The sequence below is a fragment of the Salmo trutta genome, chromosome 7 (genome assembly GCF_901001165.1).
Source record: "Salmo trutta chromosome 7, fSalTru1.1, whole genome shotgun sequence".
Lineage (NCBI taxonomy): Eukaryota > Metazoa > Chordata > Actinopteri > Salmoniformes > Salmonidae > Salmo > Salmo trutta.
Window position 1 is genome coordinate 53,213,785 of NC_042963.1, and position 14,033 is coordinate 53,227,817.

Below are 14,033 nucleotides of genomic sequence, written 5' to 3' on the forward strand. Positions count from 1 at the left end.
GCACGTTAAACATCTTTCCTCCCAGTGAAGTACCTACGTGAGAATTGACAGAACAATCAGAGATTTCAAAAATATTTTCTGTTCCTGCTGGTGTGGAATAACCCCATAGATGGGGAAGTAACATGAGCTGATCAGAGGAGGCTGGTGGGAGGAGATATAGGAGGACTGGCTCATTGTAATGGCTGGAATGGAGCCAAACGTGGTTTCCATAAGTTTGTTGTGTTTGATACTGTTCCATTTATTCCATTAAATCCATTACAATGAGCCCGTCTTCCTATAGCTCCTTCCACCAGCCTCCTCTGGCACTGATCTGAATGGAAAGAGCAAGAAGAAAGCATGTGTTGTTGGGACAGCTGGAAAATACCTGTCCAACCCTGTCCAACTGGTCAATACCAACCATGACCAGCTGGTAAATACCAACCCTGACTAGCTGGTCAACACCAACACTGACCAGCTAGTAAATACCAACCCTGACCAGCTGGTCAACACCAACCCTGACCAGCTAGCAAATACCAACCCTGACTAGCTGGTCAACACCAACACTGACCAGCTAGAAAATACCAACCCTGACCAGCTGGTCAACACCAACCCTGACCAGCTGGTCAACACCAACCCTGACCAGCTGGTCAACACCAACACTGACCAGCTAGTAAATACCAACCCTGACCAGCTGGTCAACACCAACCCTGACCAGCTAGTAAATACTAACCCTGACCAGCTGGTCAACACCAACCCTGACCAGCTAGCAAATACCAACCCTGACCAGCTAGCAAATACCAACTCTGACCAGCTGGTCAACACCAATCCTGACCAGCTAGTAAATACGAACCCTGACCAGCTGGTCAACACCAACAATGACCAGCTGGTCAACACCAACCCTGACCAGCTGGTCAACACCAACCCTGACCAGCTGGTCAACACCAACCCTGACCAGCTAGTAAATACTAACCCTGACCAGCTGGTCAACACCAACCCTGACCAGCTGGTCAACACCAACCCTGTCCAGCTGGTCAACACCAACCCTGTCCAACTGGTCAACACCAACCCTGACCAGCTAGTAAATACCAACCCTGACCAGCTGATCAACACCAACCCTGACCAGCTGGTCAACACCAACCCTGACCAGCTAGTAAATACCAACCCTAACCAGCTGGTCAACACCAACCCTGACCAGCTAGTAAATACCAACCCTGACCAGCTGGTCAACACCAACCCTGACCAGCTGGTCAACACCAACCCTGACCAGCTAGTAAATACCAACCCTGACCAGCTAGCAAATACCAACTCTGACCAGCTGGTCAACACCAACCCTGACCAGCTGGTCGACACCAACCCTGACCAGCTGGTCAACACCAACCCTGACCAGCTGGTCAACACCAACCCTGACCAGCTAGTAAATACCAACCCTGACCAGCTAGTAAATACCAACCCTGACCAGCTAGTAAATACCAACCCTGACCAGCTGGTCAACACCAACCCTGACCAGCTGGAATGAGACATTTCAAACAGATTTTGAAAAGAACAGAAAGACACAGTCTTCCGTGTCTCTGTTTGGTTTTCTAAAAATAAATGAAGGTCAAGTACTATTGTACTTGCAGTTTGATAGAGGTTGTGATTGGATGATCCCATTTCCTGAGACTACAGTTAGACCACTGAATGGAACAGGTCTGTACTGCTGAGTGGTGTGTTTACTTACTTTAATGGTATTCAGTAGTTCTGGGTGTGTGTGTGTGTGTGTGTGTGTGTGTGTGTGTGTGTGTGTGTGTTAGCTACCTGTTTTTGGCAATGAGGGCTTTGATGCGGTCCACTTTCTTTTGTTTGTCAGCCTCCTGCTCTGGACTGAGAGACTCCTCTGGATCTGACTCCACATAACGCTCTGGAATCAACACCTTCTCAGGTACTGACAGCTAGAGAGAGAAGGAGAGGGAGAGGGGAGTGGAGAGAAAGAGAGAGAGAGAGGGAGAGGGGAGTGGAGAGAGATTAGTATCAGGGCTGAGGACAGAGACTCCTCTGGATCTGACTCTCAGGTACTGACAGCTAGAGAGAGAGATTGAGATAAAATCCATGTTATATCAGCAGTTGTCAGAGTGCTAACAGTAACTTAACCTAGACCCCTAAAAACAAGCTGAAGCACACTGGCCAGGAAAACTCCTCAGAGGGAAGAAACCTAGAGAGGAACCAGGCTCAGAGGGTAGAAGCCTAGAGAGGAACCAGGCTCAGAGGGTAGAAACCTAGAGAGGAACCAGGCTCAGAGGGTAGAAACCTAGAGAGGAACCAGGCTCAGAGGGTAGAAACCTAGAGAGGAACCAGGCTCAGAGGGTAGAAACCTAGAGAGGAACCAGGCTCAGAGGGTAGAAACCTAGAGAGGAACCAGGCTCAGAGGGTAGAAACCTAGAGAGGAACCAGGCTCAGAGGGTAGAAACCTAGAGAGGAACCAGGCTCAGAGGGTAGAAACCTAGAGAGGAACCAGGCTCAGAGGATAGAAACCTACAGTAGAGAGGAACCAGGCTCAGAGGATAGAAACCTACAGTAGAGAGGAACCAGGCTCAGAGGATAGAAACCTAGAGAGGAACCAGGCTCAGAAGGGAGGATCATCCATACATACCTCTCTGTCCATGTTGTAGTGGTCAGTGTGTGTGGCCTCTTTAAGGCGTGCTATCTCCTCGGCCGGCGTCTCCTGCTCTCTGACCACTTCCTGTTCTCTGAGTGACGCCTCCAACTCCAGGATGTCACTGCTCATCCCCTCGCCACGCTGACGACGATTCTGCTGGAACACAGCAACACTTTATCTCCCTGAACGGAGCCCTGGTGTGTGAACATCTGTTCTGAGATCTGGCACCGCAGGGTTGGGATGTCGAATTAAAATGCTTTCAATCAGGAATTTACTGTACTTCCGACTTGAACTGTATTTAAAATGATATTGTTTCCAATCCTGCAGCACTGTACCTGTGGTGCGTGTACCTAGAGACCTGTATTTCGATGGCTCTGTGTGTACCTACCTGCATGCTGTGAAAGGGGTTCTCCTTGGTGAACGAAGGGCTACGTGATGGTGTTGACGTGGTACTGTGGCTGTGTGTGGTGTTGTCCTGCGGGCTGTTGCAGCTACTTCCTGCCAGGATGTGAAGCCCTTTCTTCTTCTCTCTTAGCGCCCCCTGTTGATGTCTCCTGATCCTCTCCAGCTGCTCCTCTACACTCATCCTGGATCTACCGCTGTCCTTCTCCACAGCCCCACCAGACAGCTGCTCTACTGCACTATGGGGGCGCTCCTATAGGAGGGAGACAGAGACATGGTTAGAGAGAGTGTGCACACACACACCCACACGCACACACACACCCACATGCACCCACACGCACCCACACACACCCACCCACACACGCGCACCCACACGCACACACACACCCACACGCACACACACTGTGACGGCCCTGAATGTTTCTGAACCGTCTCAGTGCTTCTCCTTCCACTAGGGTGCTTCCCCTTTAATTCTTAATTAAATAGTGCTTCTCCTTCCACTAGGGTGCTTCCCCTTTAATTCCCAATTAAATAGCCAGCATCAGCTGCGCAAAAGTGGAGTTGTGATGGAAACATGAATGAGGATGTGTTCGACCCTCAGTTCTGAAGCGTCTCTCTTCCGTTGTTGTGTTGCTGTAAAAGTGTGCTTTGTGTAGCCTAATAGAAAATCTACCCAGGATCGGATCCACTCTTTGCGTCTGTGGACACACCTCTCCGTTGGTTTTCGTGGCCTTTCTCCGCTGGAGATCTGTCGGCGGATTGGCTTCTCTGACTGACCGACTGACTACAACCTTTTTTGTATACGGTATTTCATTTGTTTTGGGTGTGATGTATACCGTGATGATTTATGTAGTTAGTTGTAGTTGAGGATTTATTGAAATGTGTGGTAAAATATTTGTTCTTTTCATTGCATGATTGACACTGTGTTTACGCTACACTGTATGAACGGACACCCATTGCGTGACTAAGGTCAGTTGAGTTCCCTGAACTTGTTTACCGGGCTGGACTCTTTTTAGGCCCGAGGTACAGGACATTTCTGGAGGAACTAGAGCTGTTTAAAGCTCATTATTGTTGTGTGTGTGTGATCATTTATGCTAATACAACCACGCAAAAGAATACAGTTGTTTTGAAGTTATTTCCATTGTTTTAAGGGTTCATGAAAAGTGTATTTCCATCCTGACATTTACATGAGTCCTTTGTATTGGTGTAGACTTGACGGACCAGATGGGACTCATTCCCTATCAAACTAAAAGGATAACCTAATATTTTCTCTGGTAGGCACAACCTACCTGGCACCCCTATAAATTATAACCTCAAGTCAAAACCGTTACAACACCCACACACAAACACAGGGATGATGCTAACTCCTGAAATCTCCTGCGGTAAGAAATGACTGATGATGTCAACTGATGAGTAGTTCACTCTCTCCCTCTCAGGTCTGTTCCGTGCTAGAGGGGTTGGGGCCTGGAGGAACTGAGCTGGACAACGTTGCTGTGCGTGTGTCCTGGACCGGGTCCTGGCCCTGAGGAGTGGGCCCAACGGCCTGCTGTCAGAACCACTCACTGGATCTCCTCTCTGTTCAACTGTGACAGACAGAGACACACTCCTAGCTCCTATCACTGCAGGCTATGTAGCTGAAATAGACCACAACCTACAGGGACCGGTGACTGTGTGTGTGTGTGTGTGTGTGTGTCTGTGTGCGCGCTGTTGGGGAGCAGCTCAAGTTTGAGGTATGCATGCGCACACACACACGCCACACCCACACACCCACATGCACACACCCACACACACACACCACACCCACACCCACACACACACACACACACACACGCATACACAGCTGGCACACAGGAAAAGTGGGCACAGACAGAAGTCAGCCACACCCTGTCATCCATAACTAGCCTAATAACATGGTGAGTAATTTTAACTGGAGGGCTTTGGTACTTATAAATGTGTATAAATCAAGGTTTTCTAAATTTAATTCCAGCCCTGTAGGAGAAAATGAGTCACAGTCCCACCCTAGACCCAGTGTGTGTGTGCCAGTGGCAAACCGTGACAATAGGACCTAGGCCTTCAGAGGGACCAAAAATCTTCCAATGCGTTGTATCAAACTCTAAAATCACAACAATAAGCGAAAACACAGCATCACTTAATGTGCCTGGCATTATACCTTCTGTATTCAGACCACTGTAGTTGTAGTGAAGGAGGAGCAATGCTTTTTGATGACATTATACCTTCTGTATTCAGACCACTGTAGTTGTAGTGAAGGTGGAGCAATGCTTTTTGATGACATTATGAGTGAATCAAACAGGCCTGGTCACGCTTCGGACTGTGGCACACAGAGAGACAGAACCGGCAGGAACACAACATCATAGGTCGCAGGACAGACCCGTATTTTGCCCCTTTGTCCCGCAACAAAACAATCATGTCCCGCAACAAAACAATCATGTCCCGCAACAAAACAATCATGTCCCGCATTTCATCAACAAATTCAAGCACCACTAATTTAGACACAGGAGTTGATTTGTCCTTTATTTCAGTCAGACATTCCAACCTGGCTCTTGCAGTCACGTTGTGCTTCTGATTATATACAGTATATTCCATCAGGATTTAGTAGTCTAGTGGTGATGTCCAACACTTCTCCAATCGTTGTTAAGATCTGATATTCTGCGCAGCGCATGTCGTAGGCCAGTGTCATAGGCCCAGTGCTGAATTTGAGCAGGAGGCTTCATGCCAGTTCAGCATCACCACCTCCACTAGCAAGTAGGCCTACTAGCGCCTCGGCGGGAGAGGAGGACGGGGACCCGGGGCAGGGGAAACAGTGCATCCACAAAAACGGCGGCTCAGTTCAAGAACAACCAAACATATAAACCCTTGGTTTGTCATGCAGAATTCAAAGCTGGGTTGTACAACATGCAAAAAGGTAGGAAGGTTGGTTGTAGAAAAGACTGGATGGATTTTAAACAGTGGAATGTGCAGTAATATCCTCCACCTCCGATGTCAAAACAACTACCTGTCACGATCACTGTCCTCGAACTCCCTGTCGTAAATAAGCCAAGGCGCAGCGTGCCGGTAATTCCACATACTTTATTGAAGGAAAACCGAACAAAACAATAAATAGGTAAAACCGAAAGAAACGTGACGCTCTGGGGCTGCTCAAAGGCAGCTGCACAAAAACAAGATCCCACTACTCAAGGAGGGAAAAAGGGCTGCCTAAGTATGGTTCCCAATCAGAGACAAAGATAGACAGCTGCCTCTGATTGGAAACCATACCTGGCCAAAACATAGAAACAAAATACATAGAATGCCCACCCCATATCACACCCTGACCTAACTAAACAGAGAAAAACCGCTCTCTCAGGTCAGGGAGTGACAGTACCCCCCCAAAGGTGCAGACTCCCGGCCGCCGGAGGAACCAGACCGTGGATCATCGGACCGTCGCTGAAGACTCCGGGCTGCAGACCACCACTGGAGGCTCCGGACTGGGGAGCGCCGCTGGAGGCTCCGGACTGGGGAGCGCCGCTGGAGGCTCCGGACTGGGGAGCGCCGCTGGAGGCTCCGGACTGGGGAGCGCCGCTGGAGGCTGCGGACTGGGGAGCGCCGCTGGAGGCTGCGGACTGGGGAGCGCCGCTGGAGGCTCCGGACTGGGGAGCGTCGCTGGAGGCTCCGGACTGGGGAGCGTCGCTGGAGGCTCCGGACTGGGGAGCGTCGCTGGAGGCTCCGGACTGGGGAGCGTCGCTGGAGGCTCCGGACCATGGATCATCACTGGAGGCTTTGTGCCATGGATCATCACTGGAGGCTCTGGGCCATGGATCATCACTGGAGGCTTCGGACCCTTGATCATCACTGGAGGCTTCCTACGTGTAGCTGGAACCGGTCTCACCGGACTGGGGAGACGCACAGGAGACTGGGTGCGCAGAGCAGGCACAGGGTACACTGGGCCGTGGAGGCGCACTGGAGGTCTGGAGCTCAGGGCTGGCACACCCCATCTTTGCTGGATGCTCAACCCAGCTCGACAACTGCAGGGCGTGGGCACAGATCGCACCGGCCTGTGAGTGCGCACTGGCGACACAGTGCACATCACCGCATGCCTCTCGTGCTTCCTTTGATGTTGGTTCTCCCCGGTCCAGCTCGTCTTCCCAGTAAGCGCACGCTGCTTGGCTTTCTTGTGGTGGGATCTTCTGTCACGATCACTGTCCTCCAACTCCCTGTCGTAAATAAGCCAAGGTGCAGCGTCCCGGTAATTCCACGTACTTTATTGAAGGAAAACCGAACAAAACAATAAACAGGTAAAACAGAAAGAAACGTGACGCTCTGGGGCTGCTCAAAGGCAGCTGCACAAAAACAAGATCCCACTACTCAAGGAGGGAAAAAGGGCTGCCTAAGTATGGTTCCCAATCAGAGACAAAGATAGACAGCCGCCTCTGATTGGAAACCATACCTGGCCAAAACATAGAAATAAAATACATAGAATGCCCACCCCATATCACACCCTGACCTAACTAAACAAAGAAAAACGGCTCTCTCAGGTCAGGGCGTGACACTACAGCAAAGAACCATCAGAAAAATGTTTTTTTAAACATGCCCGAACCAAGACGCGTTTAGTGGCAGCAAGCCTTGTAGACAAGGCTAAAGAGGACACCAAGGTTAACATAGACACTACAGAACTGCCTTAGAAGGAGGCTAAACATCACAGCCACAGGCCTGCACACGGCTTTGAGCAAGAAACTGACTGTCAGGAGTTAAATGGACAAGACACGGGGAGAGGCATTGTGGGAAGTTTAGAAAACCACTGTTTCCTTTACAAACTTGTTCTGTGAAGTTAATCTGAATATGGACTTACATCAAATTATTTTATTTGAAGTTATACTCCGATATTGTCATATTTGTTCTACTGCAACATTGATGTCTTTAAAATTAGGCTATAAGAAATTCAGACTTGTTTAAGCCCCACAGCTACATTAGAGTATGTGAGCATGTAGGCTATACGTACGTCTAAAATACTTTGAATTAATCAGCACCTAGGAGAGTGTTGTCCATTTCACCACCATAGATAGTATACTACTAGGAGAGTGTTGTCCATTTCACCACCATAGATAGTATACTACTAGGGGAGTGTTGTTCATTTCACCACCATAGATAGTATACTACTAGGAGAGTGTTGTCCATTTCACCACCATAGATAGTATACTACTAGGAGAGTGTTGTCCATTTCACCACCATAGATAGTATACTACTAGGAGAGTGTTGTCCATTTCACCACCATAGATAGTATACTACTAGGAGAGTGTTGTCCATTTCACCACCATAGATAGTATACTACTAGGAGAGTGTTGTCCATTTCACCACCATAGATAGTATACTACTAGGAGAGTGTTGTCCATTTCACCACCATAGATAGTATACTACTAGGAGAGTGTTGTCCATTTCACCACCATAGATAGTATACTACTAGGGGACATTTCACCACCACTAGGAGAGTGTTGTCCATTTCACCACCATAGATAGTATACTACTAGGAGAGTGTTGTCCATTTCACCACCATAGATAGTATACTACTAGGAGAGTGTTGCCCATTTCACCACCATATATAGTATACTACTAGGGGAGTGTTGTTCATTTCACCACCATAGATAGTATACTACTAGGAGAGTGTTGTCCATTTCACCACCATAGATAGTATACTACTAGGAGAGTGTTGTTCATTTCACCACCATAGATAGTATACTACTAGGAGAGTGTTGTCCATTTCACCACCATAGATAGTATACTACTAGGAGAGTGTTGTCCATTTCACCACCATAGATAGTATACTACTAGGGGACATTTCACCACCACTAGGAGAGTGTTGTTCATTTGGATATACTGGGGCGGCAGGTAGCCTAGTGGTTAGAGCATTGAGCCAGTAACCCGAAAGGCTGCTAGATTGAATCCCCGTTCTGCCCCGGTAAATAAGAATGTGATCTTAACAGACTTGCCTAGTTAAATAAAGGTACAAAAAAACACAACAACAAAAAAAACATTTTTTTTAATAAAAAATACTGATCTAATATCCACTTCATAAACTATATTCATGTCCACAAATGTCATAGCCTCACCACGCGCGGGTCTGGCCTCCCTCCCCTCCTCAGGGTGACGTAGGAGGTGATGCTGGAAGAATTTGGCATGTTGGGAGATTTGGTTCTGGGGGGAACGATGCCAACGGGGTAGGACATTCCTGGAGGGAGAACAGCGAGCAAGCAGAGCGTCAGTAATTAATCATTAACATTCCGTAACCAAGTCACACAGTTGTTGCATTTCTGACACACAGCTGAATAGATGTATGTGACTGTCAAAGTGACTGACTGTCAGGGCTCTATGATGACATTTTGTACAAGGAGCACGTGCTCCTGAATTTAAAAAAAAATGTAGGAGCGCACAAATACATTTAGGAGCATAACGAAAGTAAGGTTTAAATCAAAAAGACAAATGTTCATGATCTGCAAAAGAAATGGACAATAGCATTGACAATGAGAGGACAATAAAAACCAACCAACCGTATAATACAAACAAAACCAGTCAAGTGAACTGGCATAACCTCCCAAATGACAGAAATCAATCATATAGCAGCACACAAATACATTTCAAATCAAATGTTATTAGTCACATTCACCAAATACAACAGGTGTAGACCTTACAGTGAAATGCTTCCTTACAAGCTCTTAACTGTCACGTCCTGACCAGTAAAGAGGTTGTTTGTTATTGTAGTTTGGTCAGGGCGTGGCAGGGGGTGTTTGTTTAGTGTGGTTCGGGGTTGTTTGGGTTATGTTCTATGTTTTAGTGTATTTCTATGTTATTTCTAGTTGGTCTATTTCTATGTGGTGTTTATTGGGTTGACCTTCAGTTGGAGGCAGCTGCTTCTCGTTGCCTCTGATTGAAGGTCCTATTTATAAGGGTGTTTGTTCTATGGGGGTTTGTGGGTAGTTATTTCCTGGTTTAGTGTTTGTTGCATCTGACGGGACTGTTTGGAGTCGTTTGTTTTTCCTTCTTCACAAATAAAAAGAAGATGAGTATATATTTTCCCGCTGCGTTTTGGTCTACACCCTACGACACCTGTGACATTAACTTTATTTTCTGAAAACTGCATTGTTGGTTAAGAAAATATTTACTAAGTAAAGTAAACTAAAGTTAAAAAATAAATCAAAATAAATATGTGTGGAGGTACAGGTTAGTGGAGGTAAAGGTACAGGTTAGTGGAGGTAATTTGTACATGTAGGTAGGGTAAAGTGACTATGCATAGACAGTAAACCTCGACTAACAGTGTAAAAACAAGGGGGTGGGGGGTCAATGAAAATAGTCCAGGTGGCCATTTGATTCATTGCAATTTAGGAGCACAATGAAAGTAATTTGAGGAGGAGTGTTTTTATGATAAGAAGTTACTAAAAGTTCATGAACAGTTACTAAAAGTTCATGAACAGTTACTAAAAGTTCATCAACAGTTACTAAAAGTTCATCAACAGTTACTAAAAGTTCATCAACAGTTACTAAAAGTTCATCAACAGTTACTAAAAGTTCATCAACAGTTACTAAAAGTTCATGAACAGTTACTAAAAGTTCATCAACAGTTACTAAAAGTTCATCAACAGTTACTAAAAGTTCATGAACAGTTACTAAAAGTTCATCAACAGTTGAACTTTTCAAGTTCATCAACAAAAGGTTTTTGGCGTGTTCCATGCTAAATCCAAGTACAATGTACCCTCAAATATTTGAGTAAGATGAGTCAAAAATATTCAGCTGAATCACATGTTGGAACAGTGAGTGCATTCTGACATCACGTGTATACAAAACAACTCACGCCTGGGGGGGGGGGGGGGGGGGGGGGGGGGGGGACCGTTACGAGGTATTTAGAACTCACATGGGAAAAGGTTAAAGGTTAAAGGAATGATTCCATACATTTTTCAAATTAACTGCCAATATGGCAACATTCCCTTCAAACAATGCAGTCAATCCACAGCCAAACACTGTCTGAAATCAGTACATGATGGGACTTAGACGAGTTGTAAACGCAACAACAAAACTTTAGTTCAGACATTTATGCTCTGGTTTACATATATTTTAGACAGAAAATGGGTATAAAAACATTGATATTGTTATTAGCTCTACAACTGTCACGCCCTGACCATAGAGAGTCTTTTATTCTCTATGTTGGTTAGGTCGGGGTGTGACTAGGGTGTGTGTTCTAGTCTAGGTTGTTTTATGTCTATGTTGGCCTGGTATGGTTCCCAATCAGAGGCAGCTGTTTATCGTTGTCTCTGATTGGGGATCATATTTAGGCAGTCATTTCCCCACTGTGTTTTGTTGGGATCTTGTTTTGAGTTAGTGCATGTAGCACCGCTTTCGTCACGGTTAGGTTGTTTGTTTCCTTTTTTGTTTTGTGAGTTTCATGAAATAAAAGATGTGGAACTCAGAGCTGCGCCTTGGTCCGTCTCTACACACAACCGTGACAACAACAGTGTGGCTCTAGACTGCTTTTCAAACTGAGAGCAGCAAACAGTAATTCATAATTATTCTTTTTTTGAACCCTTTTTCTCCCCAATTTCGTGGCATCCAATTGGTAGTTACAGTCAGTACAGTCTCATCGCTGCAACTCCCCTACGGACTCAGGAGAGGCAAAGGTCGACAGCCGTGTGTCATCCGAAACACGACCAATCCGCATTTGACACAATGCCCACTTAACCCGGAAGCACAGCGTGTCAGCGTGCACTGCGCTCGGCCCGCCACAGGAGACGCTAGTGCGCAATGGGACATCCCTGGCGGCCAAACCCTCCCCTAACCCGGACGACGCCGGGCCAATTGTGCGCCGCCCCATGGGTCTCCTGGTCGCGGCCCGGCTGCGACAGAGCTTGAACCAGGATCTCTAGTGCCACAGATAGCACCACTCTAGTGCCACAGATAGCACCACTCTAGTGCCACAGATAGCACCACTCTAGTGCCACAGATAGCACCACTCTAGTGCCACAGACCACTACACCACCCTCGATTCATTATATTTTTGATGTGTGTACTTTATCCTTGGTGTTTGAAGGGTCTCTGGTCTCAGTGTGTGTGTGTGTGTGTACCTTTGGTGTTTGCTGGGTCTCTGTCAGACTGTTCTGATCGGTCCTCTCCGTTGGTTTCATCCACCTCTGCTACGGTGGTCAACTCTGGTTCACTTTTATACAGCCTGTAGTCAGGACCCTACAGGGAGAGAGGAGAGAGGAGAGAGAGGTCAGGACCCTACAGGGAGAGAAGAGAGAGAGAGAGAGAGGTCAGGACCCTACAGGGAAAGAGGAGAGAGAGAGAGAGAGGTCAGGACCCTACAGGGAGAGAAGAGAGAGAGAGAGAGAGAGAGAGAGAGAGAGAGAGAGAGAGAGAGAGAGAGAGGTCAGGACCCTACAGGGAGAGAGGAGAGAGAGAGAGAGAGAGAGGTCAGGACCCTACAGGGAAAGAGGAGAGAGAGAGAGAGAGGTCAGGACCCTACAGGGAGAGAAGAGAGAGAGAGAGGTCAGGACCCTACAGGGAGAGAGGAGAGAGAGAGAGAGAGAGAGAGTGAGAGAGGTCAGGACCCTACAGGGAGAGAGGAGAGAGAGAGAGAGGTCAGGACCCTACAGGGAGAGAAGAGAGAGAGAGAGAGAGAGGTCAGGACCCTACAGGGAGAGAGGAGAGAGAGAGAGAGAGAGAGAGAGGTCAGGACCCTACAGGGAGAAGAGAGAGAGAGAGAGGTCAGGACCCTACAGGGAGAGAGGAGAGAGAGAGAGAGAGAGGAGTCAGGACCCTACAGGGAGAGGAGAGAGAGAGAGAGAGGTCAGGACCCTACAGGGAAGAGGAGAGAGAGAGGTCAGGACCCTACAGGAGGAGGAGAGAGAGAGAGAGATAGAGGAGAGAGAGAGAGAGAGAGAGAGAGGTCAGGACCCTACAGGGAGAAAGAGAGAGAGAGAGAGGTCAGGACCCTACAGGGAGAGGAGAGAGAGAGAGAGAGAGAGAGAGAGAGGTCAGGACCCTACAGGGAGAGGAGGGAGAGGAGAGAGAGACAGAGAGAGGTCAGGACCCTACAGGGAGAGGAGAGAGAGAGAGAGAGACAGAGAGGTCAGGACCCTACAGGGAGAGAGGAGAGAGGAGTCGGACCCTACAGGGAAGAGAGAGAGAGGTCAGGACCCTACAGGGAGAGAGAGAGAGAGAGAGAGAGAGGAGGTCAGGACCCTACAGGGAGAGAGGAGAGAGAGAGGTCAGGACCCTACAGGGAGAGAGGAGAGAGAGAGAGAGACAGAGAGGTCAGGACCCTACAGGGAGAGAGGAGAGAGAGAGGTCAGGACCCTACAGGGAGAGAGGAGAGAGAGAGGTCAGGACCCTACAGGGAGAGAGGAGAGAGAGAGGTCAGGACCCTACAGGGAGAGAGGAGAGAGAGAGGTCAGGACCCTACAGGGAGAGAGGAGAGAGAGAGAGAGAGAGAGGTCAGGACCCTACAGGGAGAGAGGAGAGAGAGAGGTCAGGACCCTACAGGGAGAGAGGAGAGAGAGAGGTCAGGACCCTACAGGGAGAGAGGAGAGAGAGAGGTCAGGACCCTACAGGGAGAGAGGAGAGAGAGAGGTCAGGACCCTACAGGGAGAGGAGAGAGAGAGAGAGGTCAGGACCCTACAGGGAGAGAGGAGAGAGAGAGAGAGAGAGAGAGAGAGGTCAGGACCCTACAGGGAGAGGAGAGAGAGAGAGAGGTCAGGACCCTACAGGAAGAGCGGAGAGAGAGGTCAGGAACTTACAGGAGGAAAGAGAGCTCAGTACACACACTGACATGAGGAAAGATGGGTAAAGAAATGATTCACAGTGAAGACATGATGATAAGTTTAAAACAAATGGCCATGATCTGCAAACGGAATGGACAAATGTATTCAAATGAGGTCAAAATGAGAGGACAACAAACCAACCAACCGTAAAATACAAACAAAACCAGTCAAGTGAAATTAAATAACTGCCAAAATGACAGAAACCAAATCAACGGATACAAAAC

The 14,033-nt window shown here is 47.8% G+C and overlaps 1 protein-coding gene across 3 annotated transcripts in view; it reads right to left on the reverse strand.

Moving 5' to 3' along the window:
* LOC115197681 (pleckstrin homology domain-containing family A member 5) overlaps positions 1–14,033 on the reverse strand; it is a 228,541-nt gene that overhangs the window by 9,865 nt on the left and 204,643 nt on the right. For all 3 annotated transcript variants that reach the window (XR_003879044.1, XR_003879043.1, XM_029759429.1), the window contains 5 exons: positions 12,112–12,229; positions 9,112–9,230; positions 3,000–3,266; positions 2,606–2,764; positions 1,774–1,907 (listed from right to left, as the gene is read on the reverse strand). Coding sequence is in view for 1 of the 3 variants with exons in the window: in XM_029759429.1 (XP_029615289.1) it covers positions 1,774–1,907; positions 2,606–2,764; positions 3,000–3,266; positions 9,112–9,230; positions 12,112–12,229 (797 nt within the window). In the remaining 2 variants the exon portion in view is untranslated. The remainder of the gene's footprint in view (positions 1–1,773; positions 1,908–2,605; positions 2,765–2,999; positions 3,267–9,111; positions 9,231–12,111; positions 12,230–14,033) is intronic.